The sequence below is a fragment of the Eimeria mitis genome, genomic scaffold (genome assembly GCF_000499745.2).
Source record: "Eimeria mitis Houghton genomic scaffold, Emh_scaff8, whole genome shotgun sequence".
Taxonomy (NCBI): Eukaryota; Apicomplexa; class Conoidasida; order Eucoccidiorida; family Eimeriidae; genus Eimeria; species Eimeria mitis.
The window spans coordinates 1-22,622 of NW_024016210.1; the positions used below are offsets into that span (position 1 = coordinate 1).

Here is a 22,622-nt window from a genome sequence, read left to right on the forward strand (position 1 = left end):
TATATATATATATATATATATATATATATATATATATATATATATATATATATATATATATATATTCATTCATCGTTGGCTTTGCATGAGTTATTATTGTTGTGGCGTGTAGGGAGAAATGCTAGTTGTGGGACGGCTGGCGGGAGAAGGGGCGCGGAAGCTGCACTGGAGCAACGCAATCCTGGAGTCCCTCGACGGGGAGCCTCCCTTGCAGCTCCTCTGTCTCGAGGCCGCCATGCTGCAGCAGCAGCAGCAACTGCAGCAGTGGGGTATCTCACGGCTCCGCAGACATACAAACGCCCCAGATGCACTGTTGTACCCAGGGATGGTCGTTGCTGTCAAGGGACGCCTCCAGCAGGCAAGAAGCAACACTCCCACGCTGCTGCTGCCGTTGCTGTTGTTACCGCTGCTGCTGCTGTTGCCTACGGAGATAACAGCAGACTATTGCTCATGCGTTTGCGAGTTCCGCTGCTGACCGCGGCTGTAGTAGGGTCGTTGGAGCTGCTGCTGCCGGGACCTCATCTGGGGTTCGACCGCAGCAGCAGCAGGAGCAACAGTTGCAGCAGCAGCGGCAACTCAGGCATGTGCTGTTCCTGAGAGTTTTGTGCAGGATGGCGTTCTCTGTATCCCGTTTGTTGTCTCCTGCAGTTGCTGTTTGTGTTTGTTTTTTGAGTGTATGCTTTGAACTGTCATTCGATTTCTCTCTCCGTTGGTTTACGAGCGCTGAGGCACTTTTGTTTGGCTCTGTTTTCGTCTCTTCGTTGTTTGTTTTTCTTATATATTTAAGTTATTTAATGGTGTCTTGAGGCCCTCTGTCCCTCTCATGTTGCAGGACAACTACGGACAGCAGTTCCTTGTATCCGCATTCCAGTGCGGCGTTCCTGTGCGGTCCCCATCGCTTTCTCGGTCTCTCCGTCAGTGCATTCATGCAGTGCCTTTAGACCCAACAAACCCAAGTCGAACGCTCACCACTACGTTGCAAAGCCCCTCTCCCCAAGGGGAGCAGCAGCAACAACAGCAGCAGCAGCAGCAACAACAGCAGCAGCAGCAACAGCAGGAGCAGCAGGTGTTGGACGTGATGAGCTGTTACAGAAATCAGAATGTGCACATCCTCATCTCTAGAGGCTCCTTTGTGGTCCCCAGCACGAATGGGGGCTGGCGGCTTAGGTGCGTCATGTTTTTTCTTTCTGCCTCGTCTCGCGAGGACTTCACTCTGTCCGTTCTCTGCCTCGGCGGTCTCTTGTTTGTCAGTGGTTATTCCGTCCCCGTATCCCACCCCCCTCCCCATCAGTGTGCTGCAGGCTACTTTTCTCCTGGTGCTGTGTCAGCCTCATAGTTGCGCCTTGGTTGCTGCCGTCTTTATTTCTGCGTCACTTTGAAGTCCCATCCGCGTTTCGTTTGCTGCTCTTTATTCTTTTGTGGTCATCTATCCCTTCTCGTGTTCTTGTTGAATTATATGTCTCTCACGCTCTCTCTCACCATCTCTCTACTGTCTTCCTCGTTATCTCTGACCTGCCTGGCCGCAGCTTTACACCTTCGACTCCACAGGACAACGGTACACAGAGGAGCAAATTCCATAGCAATCATTTGCAATGAACAGCTCTGAATAGACAAACGCCTGTCGTGGTTGTATGAATTAGCTGTTATCTGTGCGTACACAACAGGTTCTAGAAGGCTTATAGTAAGAAATATGAGGCAGCATGCAACTGCCGTGAGAAAGGAATGCAAATGCGTTTAGTCGTTAAGACGCTTAGAGCCATTAAAACCCACGGGTGTTGCTTCCTTTGCAGACGCGAGGCCTTGAAGTGTCTGTTGGAGGCTATAAAGGAGAAGGTGCCACACTTAGCGGTCATCTGCGGGCCCATCATATCTTCTTTGAACCTACAGCAGCCGCTTCCTGCGTCTGCCTCCTCTTCTGTCCCTTCTGCCGTCTCCCCCGACTTCCCCAAGTGCGCCTCTCTACTGCAAATGCCGGATCCCAGCTTAGCCTTTGAGGAGTTCTTCCAGTGTCTGTACAGCACAGCCAGAGGCCTCAAGACGCAATTCGTCATTGTCCCCAGCACCCGCGACGCCATGCATCCGGAGCCCCTTCCCCAGCCCCCCTACAAGCCCCTGACCGTGCAGATGCAGCAGCAGATGCAGCAACAGCAGCTGCTGCAGCAGCCAGTTAACGTACACCTGGCTGGAAACCCTTGCACCTTGCAAGTTAACGAACTTCAAGTCCTCATCACCACCGCCGATCCCTTGGCAGAAGTGGCAGGAGAGGTGCTGTCCCTATCTCGGCCCCAGCAGCCACAACCAGCAGCAGTAGCAGCAGCTGCTGCTGCTGCAGATCCTGCAGCAGCGAGATCAGATAACGATGAAGGACTTTTGCATCAGCTGTGCCGGAGCCTAGTCCGTCAGGGGACTCTGTTCCCTCGAGGCTGCAGCCCCCGCGTGCCCATAGATGCTTCGCGCATGCAGGCAATCATGTTCAAGGAAGATACAACTCCCGACGTATTTGTATTTGCCTCCTCCGTTTTGCCGCAGCTGCAGCCAAACAAACGGACGGGGCCCCTGGGGGTGCCTGGAGGGGCTGGGGCTTGTCTCGTTGACGGGCGGGTGTTCGTGTCGCCCTTCTCGAACGCTGCGGCCCTTGAGGGGTCTCTAACTGACACGGTATCCGTGACCAGCTTGTATGTCAAACCCCCAGCAGAGGCAGTAGGGGGCAGTCTGCAAGAAGACCTCTGCCTCGGTCAGCGCGTTGCCGTGACACAGACTGTCTATACACCTCGCAACGCATTGAAGAAGGGCCCTGCTGCTGGGAGCCTTCCCTAGTGTAGCCAGGAGGCCCCCAAATTTCGGATTTTCCGCCAACCGCTTCTGTAGCGCCGTCTCTTCCAAATGCTTCTTTTGCTATATTGGCATTGGCCGCCTCAATTCGTTGAAGCTAAAAATACTCCTGTGAATGCATACCACTGGTGCAGACACCAAGAGGCCTTCAGCAGAGCTGCACTGGTGGGAAAAAGTGCATAGACAGTGTATGGGCTATGTGTAGGGGAGTGAGCAAAAGGGAAGACAGCAACGCAGGAAAACGCCTCGAATGACAGAGGAAGACATTATGTGCATGTTAACACAATGGTAATAGAAAAAGGCAGGGTCAACCACGATAACACGCGGCAACGGGAATAAGTTACCACAACTCAAGCTAAGTAAGGGGTGCAAGCCTTAGATTGACTCTGTCAGCCCCAGAAAATAACTGTCGGGTACCTTGTGACAGAAGGCTGCCTGCTGCAGGCCCCCAGGGGAGGCCTGCTGTGCAACACTAGAAGATAGCTGAACGGGAGTGGCCGAGTGGGGCTGGTCGTGTGCAGCACTCTAGACAACTGCAGCAGTAGTGAGTCCTCGCGCGCAATCCTACGTCACATGCTACAGCCTAAGGCACTGTATACTGGAGAGCATGTAAGCAGCAATCTCCTTGGTTTAGGGTTCATCCTTACTACACCACGGTCTAGCATCTAGGGTTTTTCGTCCATAATCTAAGGTTTAGGGGGAATCGTTCCCATTCTACGGTTTTTCGGTCTGACTTCAGCAGACCGACCACCCCTAGCAGATAAGCGTCCATAGCGAAGCTGGAAAGAAAGCAGCCATGGACATTTGTTCGCTGAGGCTTCAGGGTTTTAGGGCGCGCGAATTTTCCCGGCATTTCCGACTGTAGGAAACTGGGGCTTCTCCGTCGTGTCCAGTGGTTCAAGTTGCCGCAAGCGCGGCAATTTTCGGGCTCTGCGCTTCCAACTCGTCGTCCGAACTTGTGCTGCGTCTCGTAAATGTAGTAAAAGGAATGAGATGATTCAGTTGGCTTTCACTTGACAGATCCACCCTACCCACCAGCAGGCAGTGGTCCTCCGGAGCAGACAGGACACCGTGCCACTGGCGTGGGGCACAGGAAGTGTGCAAGCAAAATAAGTGACTGATCGAACACAAAATGCAATTAAAAAATAATAATTTAAACTGAAATAGCTTTTCCACATATGGAAGCTCCTGTATGAATATGCAGGAGGTTCGACTAACAGGCAAGGCTGCAGGGCCTGGCTGGCGGGCCGGGCGCGGGAGAAGAGTCCAGACAAAAGGGTCTGGACGCCGCATAATATTATATGTGGCATTTTCATTTCATTTTAGCTGCATCTGTTTTGATTTGCCGGGTTTTCTTAGGACGTTCACAGCAGCTGGTCCGCCGCCGCACGTCGGTGCTGCAACGTCGTTACCGGGCAGGTACTGCACGGTATAGTTGGGGGCCCCCTTTGGGGTCTTTTCTCAACTCATTGTACATCTTTGTTTTGAACTGTCTTTTACATTTCAATAAGAAGGGCGACTAAGCACAAAGGAGGTTAGCCGTGCAGCGTTTGTCGTGTTTTTCTGCTTTTCCCGCGAGGCGCCACGCGGGTGGCTCGATGTTCGTGGGTGGGCTTCTGGGCGACTATTGGATCAACAAACATTTATTTCTTCTCCATCTGAAGAATAATAATGAGGCTTCTTGTCTCTTAGCGCCGAGCTGCGGTCCCAAGCGGCACCATGAGGAAACGCTTCAGCGTTGGGTTCACCATTCACGAGGCCCTAAACTTAGTTCGAGAGCGAGGCCGCCCTATTGACCCGCTTGTCGTTGTGCGCTGCTGCGGACGGGAGTATCGCTCCGACATAAAGTTTGCAAAAGCGAATGTCGTTTCCTGGGACGAGTCTCACACGTGGACAGACATAGAGCTCTCTAGCGACGTGAGCCCTTCAGAACCATCCATTTTGCGCGCATTTCACGCCCGCCTGCATGCACACCTTACATATAAGGAGCATGAGCCTGTTGACTCAATCTGTTATTCCCAAAGATAGAGCTTATCCACGTAGAGAGGCCGCACCGGATGCTCCCCACAGTGACGTACCTCGTGCAGCGCGGCCCTTCCGTACAGCCGTAACCACACCAGCCTGCAGTCTTGTTCAACAAGTTGCTTTGTTCGTTTTGTATCGAGTCAGCTGTCACTGGTGCTTTGGGAGCATTGTGTCCTGTACTGCATGCGGGATTGTGCCCGACCTTGCGTTGTTGCTTCTGACCACTTCACTCTGCATCCCCTCATCTTCCCTATGCTATGCTTGTATTGGCTGTTGTCCCGTCGCATTTTGTGGTCAGGAGTGGGCCAAGTCGTTTATTGAATTCGAAGTGCAGGCGGCGAACGCATTCTGGAGGAACACAACGATCGGAATCGTCTCCCTACAGCTGTCTCTCGTCCAAAAGCGAAAGACGCATCAAGTCAAGAAATCACTGCCCCTGCAGAGTCCCGATGGAGCTGATCTGCATGTATGTTCGGATATCTCGTCAGCACATTTAGGGAAGAGAATACGTTGTTGAGCTGAGCTTGCCGAAGGCCTACACGCAATGTCGTAAAACGTGCAGATGTTGCAACGGCCAACTCGCTCCCGGAAGGAACAACTGCTTTTTTATTTTGTCGTCACTAGGGGGCTCCCCGTCGTGCTTATTGTTTCGGTGCCGAGCGGGCCCTTGACACCTGTATCCACTGCGCCCCTTCTGAGGGTCGTCTCCGTTATTTCTATTATGCCGTACTGCTGTTTCACTGCACCTCCGTCTGCTCGCTCTGCTGTATTCGTTTTGTCGCTTCCATTTGTCTGAAGGCTTGGATAGCTGTCTCTCCTTGCTGTTTCAGGGGTCCCTGCGGGTTACTGTCTTCGCCTGCGGCCCCGGCGAGTCCCCTCCGAGCCCTGGCGAGGAGTTGGAGGACTCGGACGATGACAACCAGGGGTTTATAGACGACTTGCGAAATGTCGTCATTGATAACCGCCGTAAGCACAGCAGCACTTCAGCTGGCTCGTGGCCTCACTACAGCGTTCCCACTCATTAACTGATGGCCAACATTTTTTGTTTAGGTTTGCATCCCCTTATCTACTTTTATTCGAACATGACTTTGCATCTTCCCGTGGATTTGTCGTCTTTATTCCCAGTCTATGTTTCGCCGTTATGTGCGGCTGCTGGGTGTTCCTTGTCTAATCCGTTTCCACGATGAATGCAAGTGGTGCACATGTTTGGCTCGTTGGATGAAACGAAGCGTGCGGGGTTTGTTTTGTTTGCGCTGCAACAGAGGACTTGGTCCGAGGCGAGGGCACACGGCCTTTTCACGTCTACGTGACGATTCACCGTCTGGAGGACCTACCACCGGCGGCAAAAGGTGAATAAGTGGTCTATTGGATCTGCATGTGGGTAGTGTGATGCGTCCACCTGAATTCACTGTTATTTCAACTTTCCTGATGCATTCGGTGCTGTGGGAGAATCGGAAGCAAGTAGGCGCGCTTGTGCGTGCAGAGAGAGCACAAAATCGGTGTTGCAGTGAAGTTACAGTACTTACAAGAATTCGTGATGGACTACTTGATATGTGGGCAAGTGAAGCTTATTAAGGCGCCGAGGGTTTGAGTGATGTTTTTTCAGGCTTGAGGGACCCTTTCGTCGTTTGCGAGTTCGCTGGCTGTCGCGTGCGCACGGTGAGCTCGGGGACGCTCGCTTTGCTTGGCTCCGTCTCGTCTCATCCTTGGTTGAAGTTAGGTAGCATAGAGAAATCCCTGCGTTTATTTTGCGTGGTGTTGCTGGAAATGGGCTGCAGGCGCAAGCGCGTGCGACGAGCTCCTACACCTTCAACGAATGTTTCCGCATTCCCGTCATGACTCCCGTCCCGGAGGACACGATTTTGATCAAAGTCTGGGACTGGAACTTCATGAGTGCAGATGAACTGCTAGCAGTAGTGCGTCTTGCGTGGCGCCCCGTCTCGCCCCTTCTTCATATATCTGCAAGTGCACTAAGCTTTACACATATACATATGCACACGCCTTCCAATTTTACACAATTTGCTGTTCTCCTCAGGGCCGCATTTCTTTCGCCGAGTTGCGATCTCGTCATATTCTCCCACGGTAAGCGACAAGGTGGCACTTGATCTCGAGGACGATCCGTTTTGCACGCAGTGAATTCCTAGCTTCCAAATGCGTGCATACCCGCTCCGTTAGAAGAGAGTTCCAACTGCATCTCACTGTTTACTGCTTCTCTTTTGACGCAGATGGTTCAACTTCTACGGATTCGACGTAGGGGAAATCCCCAACTTCTCGGAAGTCATTGCGCAGAGCGGCAAACTGACGCCGTGCACATACATGGGGCGGCTGCTACTTAGCGCTCGAGCGGAACGACTTGACAAAGACGCAGAGCTGCTTGCCGCTCATTCCGTTGCAGCTGCACCCTACGAAGACCCCCGCGTAATCCCTATTCTTCTCTTTTCCGACGTGTACGAGGTGCGTCACGTGCCGCGCTGCACCTATGGTTAAATGGAAAACGGTGTGCGGTGAACTCTTCGCTAATGGGCAGCATGACCTGTGTTACTGTGTTTCGCTTCTCAGGTGCAGGGAGCACCGGGGGACAGAATCTACGTGGAAGTGTCTTGTGGGCCTCTGAAGGAGAGAACTCGATGGGTATCCGGTAGGACCTAAACTGTATTTTTATCCATTACCAGTACTGTGGACTGCCCTTCGGCGCCTCCCACTTGGACACACGTCTGCTTTGCGTTCGTATTCAGGAGAGTTGGTGAAGCAGCGAGAACGTGAATTGGGGGAGGCTCCTTCAGCAGTGACTGCTGCCTTGGAAGGAGCAAAGGGAATGGCAAATTACTTCCTAGGGGCTTCTCCCGAAGGCCAGGACCATTTTGTATTCACCCCTGTAGATGGGCGCATTCCAGAGTTGCGCATGGCCGTAAGGATGTATTATCTAGGACATTGCTAGAGTGAAAGAGCCCTTGAGTTGTTTGGTAGACGTCTTTCGATCATATTAGCTCTAGGCTATCTCCAACAATGTTGACACATAGCACAGTTCACCGGGTCGTTCCTAGGTGGTGATACTTGTGGGTTAAACGGCGTGCGTTTCATTTGTCTTTAGGTCCCTGATGACGAGAAGCAGCAGTGGGACGTTATTATTAATGTTTATGCCAAGGGGATATCCAAGAATATACCGCAGGCTACTCGTGTGGCGTACCAGAGAATGCCGTAGGTTTCATCAGTAGTTTGTGTGGTGGATCTAGAGACGACAGCTGCACGCGGTTGAACCCACAAGTATCACCACCTAGGAACGACCCGGTGAACTGTGCTACGTGTCAACATTGTTTGGGATAGTGCAAATGAAGGAAAGCGTGCCTGGTTAATGATAACGCGCGGGGTCGAGATATTGCTGTGCAGGCTGGCGAATATTCCTGGTTACGTACAAAACAACCCACGGGCACCCGTTTGGGTCCCTCTGCACCCCATGCCCCACCTTTCGGACAGTTTGGCTCCTTCCGCTGTGCTCATGACACTGGAGAAGGCCAAGACAGATGCGGCCGCAAGAACAAAGTGAGGCCTCACTGCGAAAGACAACCGCTCAGTGTCACCTGCATCGTGGACAAGAGCTACACACCTCCAGTAATGTTGCTCTGTGTCATAGCTTCTGGCGGCTTAATCGTGTGCTAGATAGCTTCACTTGGTGCTGTTCATGCAGGCGGAAGAACATCGTTGCAGCGGAGTATATTTTAAGGACCTACGTCTACACGGCACGCAAAATTTCGTCCCCCAGTGGCGCTCTCCCAAACCCTCTGGTGCAGGTGCGTCTACCGGCGTGCCGAGTGCACGCAGATCACAGTGCTCTACAGCGTGTTTCACAGCTAACAGCCTAATCCCAACACTACAGGTGTTGCAGAGAAATGCTTTGAGTGCAGATGCTTCTTCTAGGGAGGCGTTCGAACGGTGCATCATTCATAGGAAAGTGGGCAGGAAGTTAGGTTGGGACCGACGAACAACTGTTCCAGTATGTGTCTCCGTTTTCCGTAGGTGACATGCGCTGGAGTCACAAAGGAAACAGAGCCATGTGACGCCACTTCCAATCCGGTCTTCATGGAATGTTTGCAGCTCGAGCTGAGACTTATGGTGGGGCTCTGGATAGCCGCATGCCATCAGTCCCCTCTCCCCAACGTATTCATCAAAACCGTCATCGTAGTCAGCGTAGATTGGTGCTGAGGCTTAACACAGTTAATGGCCCAGCCTTCTTGCTTGACCTCTGTTGTCGGTGGCTGTCTTCAGACTGACACAGCCACTCGCCTCCCCACAGTTGTTCCCATCGTCGCCAGCGTATTCGATGATCGGTCGTGGGGCCGTCAGCTTCTTGGCAGAGCTGTCTGTCATTATGACAGGCTGAGAGGAAGGCTGAAGGTCCGTCTACATACCTTGGGTGTTTGCTCCCTCGCGTTCGAGGTTTATTTGGGATTTAGCCCTATCCACATGCTCCAGAAGTAGGGGAGTCGGCTCCTCTCCGGTTGTCCACTCCGATGTGTTTGCTGTTTCCCCTCGTGTTTGCGTTTGTCCACGCTGTTGCAGCCAGGAGAAATTCCTTCTGTCGCAGAGCCCCGCTGGATTAAGCTAAAGGGGGGGAAACGTCTGAACAAGCATCGGGGAGACATTCTGATTTGCTTTGAACTGATTCGGAAGAAGGACGCAGAGACGCTACCTGCGTATCCGATGCGGCCTCTCGTTTGTATGTGCAAGCTCAGCTTGTCCTGTTTGAATTTGCGAGATCTGATCATGGCGCCAAAAGGTATGAGCGGTCCTCTGCTCACTCCGCCGCATTGCGTATACTCTGTATGCAAGCGATTGCAATGACTGGAATAGAACAGCTTCCTTGGCAAGGTATTTTCACCGTACGAGTAATTTGTGTCATCGAAGTGTTGCTGAGGCGTCTTCAGGCCAGCCCATTGACTTTGACAAGCTCATACTTGGGAACTTCGAAGGCATCAGACGCGTTCGCAGCCCGGTTTTGCAAGTATCTGTCCCGTCATTTGGATCTTTAGGACGGGATAGGACGGTAGTGACCCTTCAATACGAAAGGAATGCGGATGGAGACCCAAGTGTACGTCATGCTCATCGGACAGCCCTGGTCATTAATTGAACTTTCAGTGCCGTACTAACGACTATCAGTTCTCAGTCTACCTCTCCTGGTTGCGCTCGGAAATTTTTTGCTGTTAGTGTCAGAATGCGTGTTTACAGTGTACCTCCCATTTGCGATTACGTTTTTTGCTGGCAGATCCCCAATAGAAGATGGTCAAACGGGGCGTACGAAAGCTTTGACATTTTAAAGGTGGCTTCGCTAGATGTAGATATTCCCGAAGACCCAATTTATGACCCCACCCTCACAATTCAGGTCCGCCCGGTTGACATTCTGCCAGCCTCTTTAATGAAAAAATATCTGCTACGCACGCTTGTGCATTGTCGTACTTGGGTATTATCAGGGCCCGCAAGGTTTGACAGGCCGGCCTTGAAGCCCACGTAGAACTATGAGTGCGATGGTTTCATACAATGGAATAAGGGTTTATCACTCCATTTCATAGTTGGACATCTGCATTGCGCAAGCAGCTAACACGTGCGTCTACTTGTGTAAGTTTCGGAACGCAGGTATATGACCGAAAAATCAAACCCAAGTATTTCATTGGGCAGTTCTCCCTTTCCCTAATTCCTCTGATCCCGTGGATAGCCGACGTTGAGACAGCATTGGAAGATGTACGACCGTCGCGGGATTACGAGGACTCAGTTAACTTGAAAAAGCTGGGTAAATCGATTGTTGTGTGGGTCAATGCCTTTTTTGAGAAGTGCATTAGTGCTGTGCGCAGCGTCGTGACAATTAATACGCTACGGTAGGGTCCATGCCTGAATTACAGAGAGCTCCTCTACTGTATTTTGCACTGTTTATGCGGCCTTTGAACAAACAGGGGGCATAATGCTTGGCGCCAGGGGAAGAAGTCAAAAGGGATTTAGCACTGTGAATGTAGTTCTGGACGCAATCAGCTCTGCCGATAGGGAAGCTGCTGAGGCCAACCAGTCCCGGTACCTGCAACAGGTTGGAGTTCTGAAGTGTGACCAGCCTGCTGAGGTGAGTCTTGCTCTGATGCTAAAATTTTGCTGGTAGATGATGAGAACATGCCGCAGTAGGTGGACGGCAGATATCGTCGCACATTTCAGGATGGGAAGCTGCAGCATAGGATTCATGCAGGATAGTTAGATGAAGGCACCCTTTCCTGTAGTTGTCTCGTACGCTTTGGAGGTCATTGGCGTGTACTGCACTTTAGTTCTAGGGAGTATTTGATGGCCTAGGCGTGCTGCAGTATTTACATAGATATAAATATTTGGACACGCCTACATCTGGAGCTCTTCCTTATGCTTTGGGCTCTGGTTTTAGGGAATAGTTTCCCTCTGGCTAAATCCGGACTCGTTGCCGAAGATACTCGTGCAGTCATATGCATTGCCCTCCGATCGGCCAGTTCTCTTGGCAAGCAGCATGTTTACCTTGAACGTATTCATTCCCGCAAAGTGAGCCCAGTGACACGGGATAAAACACTAATATTACTTCTTTTCTATGACAATGCCGTTTGGTTTCCCTAAATATATGAAAGTAGCTCGTTAAGAGACAATTTGGAGATGAATCAAGAAGTGGTAAGAGGTATTTAGAAAAAAATGACTTGTGAGATAGAATGGACCTTGTTGAACATTTTTACATCGATTTCGCCACAGGTTTGTCTTGTGCGCCGAGGGCAAACGAGCTGCGGAGAAGAAGACAAAGGAGCAGTTTCAGCGGCCCTCCGTTCAATCGACAGTAGAAAACTTTTTAGTGGATGTGGACTTTCCTCCCGATCCTCTCAAGAAGAAAGCCTTGGGTGTGACTCAGCTAACTGGGTCGGTTAAGTTTTTTGTCAACCTCACTCACAACGGTGGGTCTGTCATCCTCCCCCGCCCAACTGATAGATTGGCTACACACGGAACACCCACTATTTTTGGTTTGGTAGGACTGCTCAGATTACTTTGCTACCAAGGATATAGTACAACGTCGTTTTGTTGTGGAGCGTGTGCTCTCAGATGAGCCGTCGCAGCACGTCGATCAAACAGTCGTTCCGTGGGCACTGAACGAGTCGCGCCTTCGAAGGCATTTTAGAGGGGAAGAAGCGTATCCTAAGATGGTCAAGATTCGGGTGTATGTTATCCGAGCCATCAACGTCCACCTGGCCAAGGGGATGACGACTGCAAACCCCTACCTTGTATTTTCAGTTGGGAAGACAAAGGTGAGACTGTCCAACCAGGCCTGAGTGATATTCCCTTGTGATGCGTGGTTTCTCTCGATGATATTGATGGACATCTCCCCAGCTCCGATGGCAAGCAGCGCAGGTAGCTGGAACTCGAGAGTTGTTATAATTATCGAGTCCTTGACTGTTGTCCAGCCATGTTGAATGTGAAGCAATTGTGTGCACTTTATGGATTTAACAGATGCCTTTTCGGGCAGAAAACAAACCTGGAACACTAAATCCGGATTTCTTTACAATGTGGGAGAGGGATGTCGCATTCCCCGACGAGTCTCGCTTGGAGATCAGCGTGTGGAGTGCGCATGAAAAACTGCTTCAGCAGGTAGATGACGTGTTCTTAGGAAGCACTGTGATCGACCTGGAAGAGCGGTAAGATTATTTGGCGAATGACTGAAATTCCCATTTGGCGCCCGTCCGGAACACCAGCTCAGAAGTCTTTTAGAATCATGATGTCGGCAGTATAAGGGCTTCAGAAGCTTCACCTTTTTTCCATTGAGCGCGTAGACCTTCTATTTGCAACAGGGTCTTCTGCTTTGAATGGGAGCTAAATAGGAATTCGTCGACGAGTTTCCGTTAAGGGAGATGTGCGGTTAAGTGATATGTGCGGTGGATGCTGTTGCGCTTTCTGCGCTACTGCAGTTGGTTTTCAAAAGAATGGCAAGCTTTCATGAAGAAAAATGAAGTCCCTATGGAATACAGACCACTGTCAAGAAAGCCAAATGGGAGCGTTACTGGAAGTATTGAGATGTGGTTGGAGATGATGGATTCTCAGAAGGCCGGAAAAGTCCCTCGATTCAATCTGCAAAAGCCATCATCAACCGACATTGAGATAAGGTGATTAGGTCGATTCGTTCTGCCGCTCTGGCGTGGCCGCCGCATGCCTTGAAAATTACACCCTAGTTTTAGGTGCATGATTATTGAGCTTATCTACTAGGCATCATCGGTTGTAGACACGATGCACTCATTCTGGGTGTTGCTGCTACAGGGTTGTTCTATGGGGTTGCCGTGGCCTGTACTTCAAGCACTTGGGTCCGAACAAGGAAACTGTAGATGCTGTGCTTCGGTGTACAATGGACTGCACGAAGTATAATGGATCTCAACCTGTTCTGCAGAGCACAGACGTCCATTACTATTCAAAAACTGGCGCTGCTGTTTTTAACTGGCGCGTTGTATACTCGCGTGTAGCAGCTCCGGTTAATTCGTGCATTCTTCAGATATCTGCTTACGATTTCCGCAACATCGGCGAATCACCGTTTATTGGAGAGGTATAACATGGATAGTCCAGTTGTGACGATTCATCGGAAGGAACAGAGCTCCGTCGTTTTATACAAACAACTGCTTTGCTTCCTGCCGGGGTTGCTGCGATATAACAACACGATTTGAGACGTGGTGGTTCTTGGGTGCTTCGCAGGTGAACCTGGAAGTGAGGAAATACTTAGAAAGAGTTTCACAGACAATGGCTTCTATCGAGGTGGACGCGGAGTTGAGGCTGCAAAACAGGGCCCATGAGAGCCTAGACGTGCAGACCTTCGGCTATGTGCAGGTTACTCTTCAGTTTATGGCTCAGTCAGAGGCGACAAGCAGACCGGTGAGTGACTATCGGGTGCTCGACCGTATTTACGAGTGACTCACGTGTCGCTTACTTATTCTTTTACCTTCTCTACTGAGATTTTGACCGCGAAAAAATAACATGGAGAACACAATCTTCTCTTTGGAACGAGCTACGGACGAACATGCGTCGCATTCGTGTTCCATTTTTTCCTCAGGTAGGTTTGGGGCGAGAGCATCCTAATCGTGACCCTCGTCTCACAACACCACAAGAGGGCCGCAAATGGGAAGACGTCCTAGGATCTGCTGGACTACGCGTAGATTACCGACCCATTTGGTATTGGGTGAGTATGACGCCCTGGCGTAGTTGATCCGAACTGTGTTACTGTTACCCCGTTGGTTGCTCCATGGTGATAGAACGATCGCCAGTGCCTGATATCACAGAAGCTTTATACGAATATGTATCGTTTTATGCTGGTTGTTGTGCATTGTCATTCTCTTACGGATGTGCAGGTACGTGTTGTTTTCATCGTCTTTTTATCACTCTGGGTATTCGTCATGGCATTCTTGTATCCGGCTCTGTTTCTGTGAGCAAGCCCACCCCGTCAGTAACCCTGACATTTGGGTTCTTGTTTTAGCGCAGCAAGGGGAAAGAAAAGCCGTGTCTGCATCGCCGCCAAGTATATCCGGTGAGTGCAAAGAGATACGGTCCGACGGGGGAATGCGGATTGGTGCTAGTCATTCATGCATAAGAGTAGTGCGGAGCCAACAGTGCAATGATTTATGGGGATCTGCAGCGATGAGGATCCACTCTGTTGTCGAAAAACGCCAGACGNACGCGACAGTTTTCGCGTTCTGGTATCTGCACTCCTGAGGTGGTCAATGCGTGAATAGGTGTGCAACTTTTCTGGTTATTTAGAAGCAAAATAATTAAGCAGAACTGGTCGGCTGGGCTCCACAGGTCACAGTAGGCAAGTCGCCAGCATCAGTGGCTATGCTATTTAAGAGCAGACTGCTACCCTCACAAACCAGGAGTAAGAAGGGCTCGTTCCCGGTACTAGCTCCTATAAAAACGACGGGAAAGCAGCATTTTCTAAAGTCCGTGCAGCTCTGTCGTCATTTACAGTCTGTTAAGGTAACTAGAGCAAATCAGTACCTTCTACTGGAGTAGACAGAAATAGAGCTGTTTAGAACTGCTTCCCAGTGTCTTTCCTGGGGTATTCACACCAGTACCTTGCGGTACAATTTGTTTAACTGGTCAAGGGCTTCCTTCCATGTGCCGCTAATCGACACCTACAGTCCAGAAGAGCGTCGTAGGGGACAATGGGCTGGCGGGCGATGTCATGCTAGCTGTTGGGGTATTTAGCTGCGCTATGTGCCGTGAAGCTCAGCGTTGAGCGCTCAATAAGTCCATTACTCAAGAAATGGAAGCTGTTCCTGCACTTCAAGTCAGAAGGAGGTAGAAGGCAGCTCAAACTGGTTCGAAGTACCAGCGCGGGCTGCATCCGCTACGCGTTAATGCGTAATTGCAAAGCTGTCACTGCTCTTAATCGACATCGGCGAGGAGGCAACTCGCATGCAAGTGCCCGCACGCAACCACTGCCCTCATGAGAACATTGCCTCTCGGGTCAGCGATGAAGTGATCTGTAGCAGGAAAGGAGCACTGCTCCCTTAACATAACAACGAATCTCCGCGGAAAACCTGCGGCACACGACCCTGCCTTGCCGACTGTTCGTGCCGCACAAAAAAAGCCCGAGGGAAATATCGCCTCACCAGCAACCGCATCCACAGTCACAGCCAACCGCAAATTGGCTGAAAATACTCGCCGATGCACCCTTCACCCAGCTACAGCGATAATGCACTGCAACCAAACTTAGATGATGCATGCAAGGAAAGTTGTCGTGTGTACTATGCGTCAACCTGATCATTACTGGGTGACTCGGCGATTTTCGTCGAACACAACGGGCACTTCACGCTGTGACTCGTCATGATCCACCTGTCAATGCAACGTTCGTGGAATATATGAAGGCACCTCAAAGTTAAGAGAACATCGCCAGGTTCGAAGGCACTCAGGCAGATACAGCAATCATAGCCGTTGTGCGTCTCGGTTTGTGCGCCTGCATCTGAATCTTCGGTTGCAGCATCCGTTGAAGCATCAAGTGTCCGACCCCTCTGTGTCTGCTGGGACCTTCCCCCACCTGTTCCTGCTGGTGCATTCACTCCATGAGCTGTAGTGGAGTGTCCATGCCCCTGCTCGGCTTTTCCAAAAGTCCATTTGAATGTGTGCTGGCCCAGGTTGTCGCGAAGGCATCGTGCCTCTGAAAGCTGTTGAAGCGTAACGCGAGTTCCATTGGCGTCTGCCCATATCTGAGGTACGAAGTCGTCCCCATCTCCAGCATCCCCTCCAGAAACAACGAGCATGAGAGGGGCTTCGAGGTCGTCCAAATCGTCAAGGGCGAAACTGCACTCGATTTCGTCTAAGAACCACCCAAGGTTGTGCTCAAACAAGTCAAAATTTGCCGGATCGGCGGATGCAGCCGCAAAAAGAACAAAAGGGGGACGGCGACCCCCAATGACGCGTCGGAAGTGCCTCTGATGCTCAGCTCGAAGGCCAGTAGGGAGAGAAAGCCCCACCCGAACCTCCCATGGCCCTCGCCACGGCAACTCGAGAGGGCCCGCCAAGGAAGAAAGAAAAGACCGGACCATGTTGGCAGCCACGCCACGGTGAATGCGAGCCCCAAGACTTTCTCCAAACACGCTATCAAACAAGGATGTTCCTTCGCTCCTTCCCGGGGTCCTCAAGAAATCGCTGGACCCCTCACGTGAGCGCCTGGGCCTTGCACCACCACCGCTCCACAGATACCTCTCATCGATAACAGACACACGAGACCGTGGCTCATGGCTGTGGCTCCGGTGATTTGTCGCACCCGATCCTGGCCGCTGCAACGCAGAAACGAATGGAAACCCCCGAGTTGATGGAGGACCTCTAACACTGGTGTAAGGCAGTGCAGACCCTCCAGAAAATGAATTCTCAGAGCTTCTCCTCATCCGTTCCTCCATCTCCTCGAGAGTGGGCAGCCTGGCCAAACCACTGCCGGCTACTTGATCATCCATAAAGCTCATAGGGCCGAACGCATCGAACACCTCGTCGAACAAATTTTCTGCTGTATGCCTCGTCCTTGAGTGACTGCCGCTTCCTGGTTGGGATCTTCCCACCGTATTCGACGGCAATCTTTCGCTGGAAGGCCCAGCGGTATGGCGGGCCATGCGGGTTGCAGAAGCGGACGAGCTTCCATGGAGCGCCGCCACTCCGCGCTGCTCAACTCGAGCAGCGGGGCTCCTCAACGTGGTTTGGCTGTTGTGTCTTGTGGGGGCCCCTTCAGTGCCCACTCGAAACCCGCCAGAGTCTTGTCGACGCAGGGAACTTCCCGCCGCTTGCGCAATGACCCTTCTGTCCACAGGAGCAAAGAGTGACATATCTCCACGACTCTGCCTATATCTTGGTGCAATATTGGGGATTGTGGGCGGAGTGGTCGGGTTGGGCAAAGCACTTCCTACGGGCGACGACAGCTGCTGACGTCCCAAGCGAGAGCCACTTGCCTGGGGGACGGGAGGAAGAAGCACGAAGGCAGGCGGAGCAGTCGGCGCCCAACTAGAAGGGCCACCTGCTGGGCGGCCACGTGGAGCGCCAGGTGACCCACTACCAGGCCACGCTCGCCGTCCACCGGCACCTTGCATCGGGAAATCCCACAGCGAGGGTTGCGGTCTGCTGCTTTGGACGATCGTACTAGACCGTCTCCAGATAGCAAAGTACGCCCCCAAAGATACCACCACGCAGATAGCTTAGAGGAAGAAATGAAGGCAGTCGCATGCGCCGGCACGAGGACTACTCGACCGCCGACATACACCAGGCCGACTTTGCCGTCTCGACTTTGCCAGGTGCAGCCTCGAGGGGGCCACGTTGCTTATCTGCAGAAAGACAAGTGCAAAAATACAAAACAGCTGTGAAGTAAATAGGTGTAGCATCGCCTACGCTGTCGGAAGATTGGCTACTTTCCCATGTGTGCTGCCTCTTGTCGGGAGCGAGATGCCGGTGGAGGATCAGGGCGCCAGCAGACATATTTTGAGTGTGTTGGGTTTTACTTTTGTATTTTAAACTTCGAACAATCATTAATGTCCGTAATATAAACTGAGAACTCAACATCTGCAGGCTGGTTCTCCTACGCTGTGTCTCGCACTGCAAGCAGCGGCACAACGAGGCCAGACCAGGGCTTCGTTGCACCGCCCTAAAGCGAATTTTGGCCATTGCCTGTGTATGCAGGCCCCTATGATTCTATCCAAATATACCAGATGTGAATGATGTCAATTATCGACATCTATTGACACCGGATAAACTGAATGATCAATTGGCAATTGAAGACAGGAGGACGCCCTTCGCATCTTCCAGCCTTCGGGCCTCAGCTGACGCGACCATCCGGTGCGCACGGTCAGCCTTCTCTTGCGTTAAAGCCACGCCTCCATCTTCATTAAGCTTGCATATTTGCACTTCTTGGACAAGTTTACCCAGATTCACTGAGAGGAAGTCGACCCACCGCCTTTTTTTTAACTTCACCCTTGGGTCCCCCCGTTGCAGAAAAACAGTTTATGTGTCCCCCCGGCCAAGCGGAGAACAAGTGAATAGACTTCTTCATGGATGAACACAACCCTATAGAAGACGAAATGACTCAATCTGCCCTGGAGAGCTGCTCGTGTGCATGAGCGCCCAGCCCAATGCGATTACTGACGGTCTCATCGCCCCCGCCCATTGTTTCTACGCAGTCTCTATTTGATATAAAACCCACGGAACTAGTTGTGGAGATGATAACACAGACACTCGGTCTGATGGTCCCGCCAGTCTTGCGTGGCTACTATATATGCCGTGGGACAAGGGAACGCGCTTGAAGGGATCCATGCAGTTGCGCGCCTGCACGCTGGGCACATAACATGCCAGCTCTACCATCTTATCAATTGATGACTATAAGCAGTTTTTGACTCACTGTATCAAGACTGCACGAGACGGCAGGTAAACGCAGTGCATGGGACTGTTGAGTGGGCAGAAGAGGCAATGGCACCGGCATATGCAAAAAAGACTTCGCAGTTGCTGCTCTCCTCAGACAGCTCCTCCAGCAGTGACTTACCGTCCAGCCCCTCTGACACCAAAGGAAAGTCGGCAACTCGAGGGCAGCAATCACCAGAAAAGCGAGGCAAGCTGCCACTCGCCCCGAAGGACACGAATGAAGGAGCGCTGCCTCGTCAGGATGTTCCGCCCAAATATCCGAATGGGACTACAAAAAGGCCGCCACCTGCTCCCACAGTGGATGCATTGGGCTCCCTGTTTGTCCCGGGATCTCCACATAGGCGTCCTAAGGACAGCCCGGGAGATCGCGGACTTCCAGTAGAGGATCCACTCTTAGCTTTTGACTCCCCTTCACAGGCAGTGCAGCGAATCAAAAGCGCAGTCATCACGAGGGCTCCAAGTGGCAGGAGTTCGGAGGCACGAGATGTGAAAAGTGCTTCAGCGGAGCTACCGAAGGGACTCTACCAGCCACTTAGTCGGCAGGCCTCGAAGCGGGTGGCCTCAACACCTCGTGAGGCGGCGTTTGCTCGCAAGCCATCAGGCCTACCCGTCAGGAGCAGGCAGAGCATCGGATCACGTAGAAAAATTGACCAGGCGGATTCTCCCCGGTCCGGAAAGTTGCTTCCATCCTCTCCAAGACCGCAGAGTTCGGATGATGGTGGCAATCTAGTTACTCCTCGGCGGAATGGAGGGGGAGAGCAAGACGCCTCAACGAAGGTTTTGCAGAAGAAAAACTCCGAAGATGCGTGGACGACGCTTCCTCGAAGGGAGGCCCCTTCAAGGAATAACAGCAGAGACGGGGGACCCCAAGGACGAGCTCAAGCTGCCAAGGCGGAGAAACGAACGTCCGCTGCTGGCCCTCCAGTGACGCGCAAATCTTTAGTTTTGTCCAAGCAACAGCCGAAACTCCCGACGGGGAGGTCGGAGGCAGATGCGACACCGTGGTCTGACGAGGGTTCGGAGAGGCTAGGCGTCTCGAAGCCCCAGGAAAAGGCTCCAAAGAAGCTCGTCTCCGCAGGTACGGATGCTCGTTTGTCTCCAAGAATTAAATCATCAGTTGATCCGGGTGTCGTACAAGACCTTGAGGGTCGCCTTGCCAAGTCGAACCGCCGAATAAGCGAGCTGGAGGCTCAAGCAGCGGAAGCTAAAAGGCTCCACACCGAAGAGCTTGAACGTCTGCGACTAGAATACAAAGTTAAGGTTGCTGAAGAAGCGCAAAAGGTCAGGAGTGAGCGCGAAGAGGCGATGGAGAGGCTTCGGAAAGAAGAGAAGAGCAAGCTCGAAGAAGTTCAAAAGCAAGCTCTAGCACGCCAAAGTAGTATGAAGATGCGGTGTGACGCGTCAGTACGCGAGTTGAAAGAGAAAATTGAAGCATTGGAGAACCAGCTCAAGACGAAATCGCAGGACTTCGAGCGCGAGCGAGTCGATCTTATGAGGTCATTTGAAGATAAACGCAAGCACGACTTACAGGCACAAGAGAACGAGGTGAAGACGCATCAGAAAGAACTGAAGAACAAGGAGTCAGAATTAATGGAACAACAAGGCAGAGTGCAGGCTCTTACTGCAAGCATGCAGACTCTCACAACTTCGTTAGCTCAGATGAAGGAACTGAATGACATATCAAGAACGGCAACGCAAGCACTGGAAGAGAAAGCAAAAACACAGGCTGCATTTATAAACACACTGATGAAGAGGGAAGAAAATCTGCGCGCTCAGGCAGCAAAGCTAATGCCAGTAAAAGAAGCGAAGAGGCTTGCATTCCGGGCGCTGCTCAAAGGAAGAGCGGTGGAGATGATTTCACGAGCGTGTATGCCAACAGACGCCAGCCTGTGGAACAAGGCGTGGGCTTTCCAACAGCTTGTTGACCTCATAGGCGGCGCACGCGGGTCCAAAGAAAGGCGGCAAGACGCAATTGAGTCAAGGCTTATGCAGTTCCGTAAGGAACAGATGTTCCTTATGGCGGAAAACGAAAGACTTATGGCAAAAGTGAGGCATCCGCTTACTTCTGGTTCAAAACATGGCTCCGTTGTCTACAGGCAGTGGTGTGGTGAAAGCTTATGCGCCTTACTTTGGATGTTCTGTGCAGGTTGCTGAGCTGCAACAAGAGGGAATAAACCAGAGGCAAAGCAAGGTGAGGCTCCCCTAGGTTGCATTATCTTTCGGATTCGTGCATACAGCTGCAAATACGCCTTGACCAGTAATTTTCATCCAAAGCAACGGTCCACGGTGCCTTCTCGAAATTTGCCCTTTTGCGGACTGCAGGTTGCTCTAATGGAGCAGGCCCTCATTGGAGATGCTTCGAGCGGTCCAAGTAGTGCAACAAATAACAACAGTGGATGTCCAGGCCATGAACCCGCTCCTCGATTTCTTGTAGTGTGTATTCAACACTTAGTTGATAAAAGGCGGTTGTGGGCATTTTTAAGGTACGTTCCATCGGCAGAATCAAGCCTTCGGCACTTGCAGGCTGATAAGTTCGTCACACCTGATGGGTGCGAGAACTCCTTGCGCGTCGTTTCAGGCTCCAGAAGGTGACCACAGAAGCTGAGTCGAATACGACAATAGACAAGCTCCAGAAGAGATTCAATGAATTGCGAGTATCGGCTTACAAGGAAATGGCGGCGAGAATCGGGATTTTTAGGCTTGTAGCGTTCATAAAGTGAGTTACTTCCGCAGAATAGCGGATCGAATTCGTGCTAGCGTTTACGGGAAACGTGACTCCATATGAGACGGTGATGAGCCTCGCTTTGTTTCAGGTGCCTGCGTCTCCGAGCATTGTTCTGTTCCTTCTTCAACCTTGCCATGAATGCAAGTGAGTTGGCGAACTGAGTTGAATCGCCCTATCCGCAGTCCATTGAATAAGCCTGGCCACTGCGCTTACAGAGAACCCCTGTTCAAAGTGCCGCGTATCTTCTTAACTGCATAGGCACGTTGTGTGAGCTGTTCCGTTGCAGAACAGCTCTCTTACGACGAAGCGTTGAAGAAAGCAGAGCAAATCCGAGTTCCCTCAGATCCGTTCACAAAAGAATCAGTTGCACCTGAATTTCCAGTTACAGGGGCGTACACCAAAACGGATAATGCGCGGCTGGATCTCAACGTTCCTTTGGCACATCAGCCACACTACTATCGTCAGTTGCCGTCCGTACGAAATCCACCTCGCGGACGTAACATGTTCGTCCCAATGATTGACCCCAGGCCACCAGTGCAGGGCTACTTGCCACATCCTGGGTACTCACACACCCCACTATCGCTCGGCGTGCCACCTTTCGTAGCGAAGGGCCGACCACCAGGAAGCAGTGTGGGTGTCCCAAATGCTTTCCCTTCGGGGCCTTATGATGCAACACAGCCAGTAGACGAGCGAGGGGCAGTATTCCGTATGAGGGGAGCACAGCAGGATCTGAGGAGGATCATGATGGAAAATGCTGGTGACAAAGTGGGAGCACGCATCGTCGGAAGAAAGTAAGCAGGCTTGTTGAAGCTCACAGTTCAGTCAGTGCACGGAGAGGCTCAGGATGCACAGGACGGCACAAACACAATGGATATGCTATGTTCGTTGCAGGCTTCCAAATACGAGCTTTCAGTCGTAATTGTTGCTGTACGCACATAAACTGAGCGTCCACCCCATCACCGCGAAGGCGCATTATGCCCTACACTCGCATTAAGCAGTGTGTGCAGTTGGGGGATGCTTCATCGGCTTTTTTGGCTGTGGAGAGAAGCAAGAAACTCGCGTACAGCCCGTGATAAGACGTTCTCGCATGACAATGGTCTACGACTCTTTTTCTGGTGCCATGGGGGCGAAT

General features: G+C 51.7%; 4 protein-coding genes across 4 annotated transcripts; 3 read left to right on the forward strand and 1 right to left on the reverse strand.

Annotated features, from left to right (window-relative positions):
* Positions 1–118: 118 nt before the first annotated feature.
* EMH_0001920 (DNA polymerase alpha subunit, putative) lies at positions 119–2,817 on the forward strand (the record flags this gene model as incomplete). The annotated part of the gene is made up of 3 exons (XM_038023100.1): positions 119–454; positions 833–1,167; positions 1,791–2,817. The coding sequence occupies 3 exons, from the start codon at positions 119–121 to the stop codon at positions 2,815–2,817; spliced, it is 1,698 nt and encodes a 565-aa protein (XP_037878954.1).
* Positions 2,818–4,551: 1,734 nt separating this feature from the next.
* Positions 4,552–14,300, forward strand: EMH_0002030 (C2 domain-containing protein, putative; the record flags this gene model as incomplete). Its single annotated transcript, XM_038023101.1, has 29 exons — positions 4,552–4,749; positions 5,156–5,323; positions 5,688–5,823; positions 6,120–6,206; positions 6,464–6,516; positions 6,636–6,773; positions 6,893–6,939; positions 7,083–7,311; positions 7,417–7,495; positions 7,593–7,765; positions 7,949–8,055; positions 8,245–8,397; positions 8,543–8,645; positions 8,872–8,967; positions 9,121–9,249; positions 9,415–9,631; positions 9,780–9,943; positions 10,118–10,234; positions 10,486–10,639; positions 10,800–10,960; positions 11,267–11,397; positions 11,599–11,795; positions 11,941–12,143; positions 12,346–12,530; positions 12,801–12,995; positions 13,147–13,426; positions 13,573–13,749; positions 13,928–14,053; positions 14,223–14,300. 29 exons carry the CDS (start codon positions 4,552–4,554, stop codon positions 14,298–14,300), a joined length of 4,281 nt encoding a protein of 1,426 aa, XP_037878955.1.
* A 1,317-nt stretch (positions 14,301–15,617) lies between these two features.
* EMH_0002140 (zinc finger (C3HC4 RING finger) protein, putative) lies at positions 15,618–17,447 on the reverse strand (the record flags this gene model as incomplete). The annotated part of the gene is made up of 1 exon (XM_038023102.1): positions 15,618–17,447. The coding sequence occupies one exon, from the start codon at positions 17,445–17,447 to the stop codon at positions 15,618–15,620; it is 1,830 nt and encodes a 609-aa protein (XP_037878956.1).
* Positions 17,448–18,813: 1,366 nt separating this feature from the next.
* On the forward strand, positions 18,814–22,285 carry EMH_0002250 (tola protein., putative; the record flags this gene model as incomplete). Its single annotated transcript, XM_038023103.1, has 6 exons — positions 18,814–20,811; positions 20,912–20,956; positions 21,088–21,248; positions 21,344–21,481; positions 21,579–21,634; positions 21,777–22,285. The coding sequence occupies 6 exons, from the start codon at positions 18,814–18,816 to the stop codon at positions 22,283–22,285; spliced, it is 2,907 nt and encodes a 968-aa protein (XP_037878957.1).
* Between the last annotated feature and the right edge of the window lie 337 nt (positions 22,286–22,622).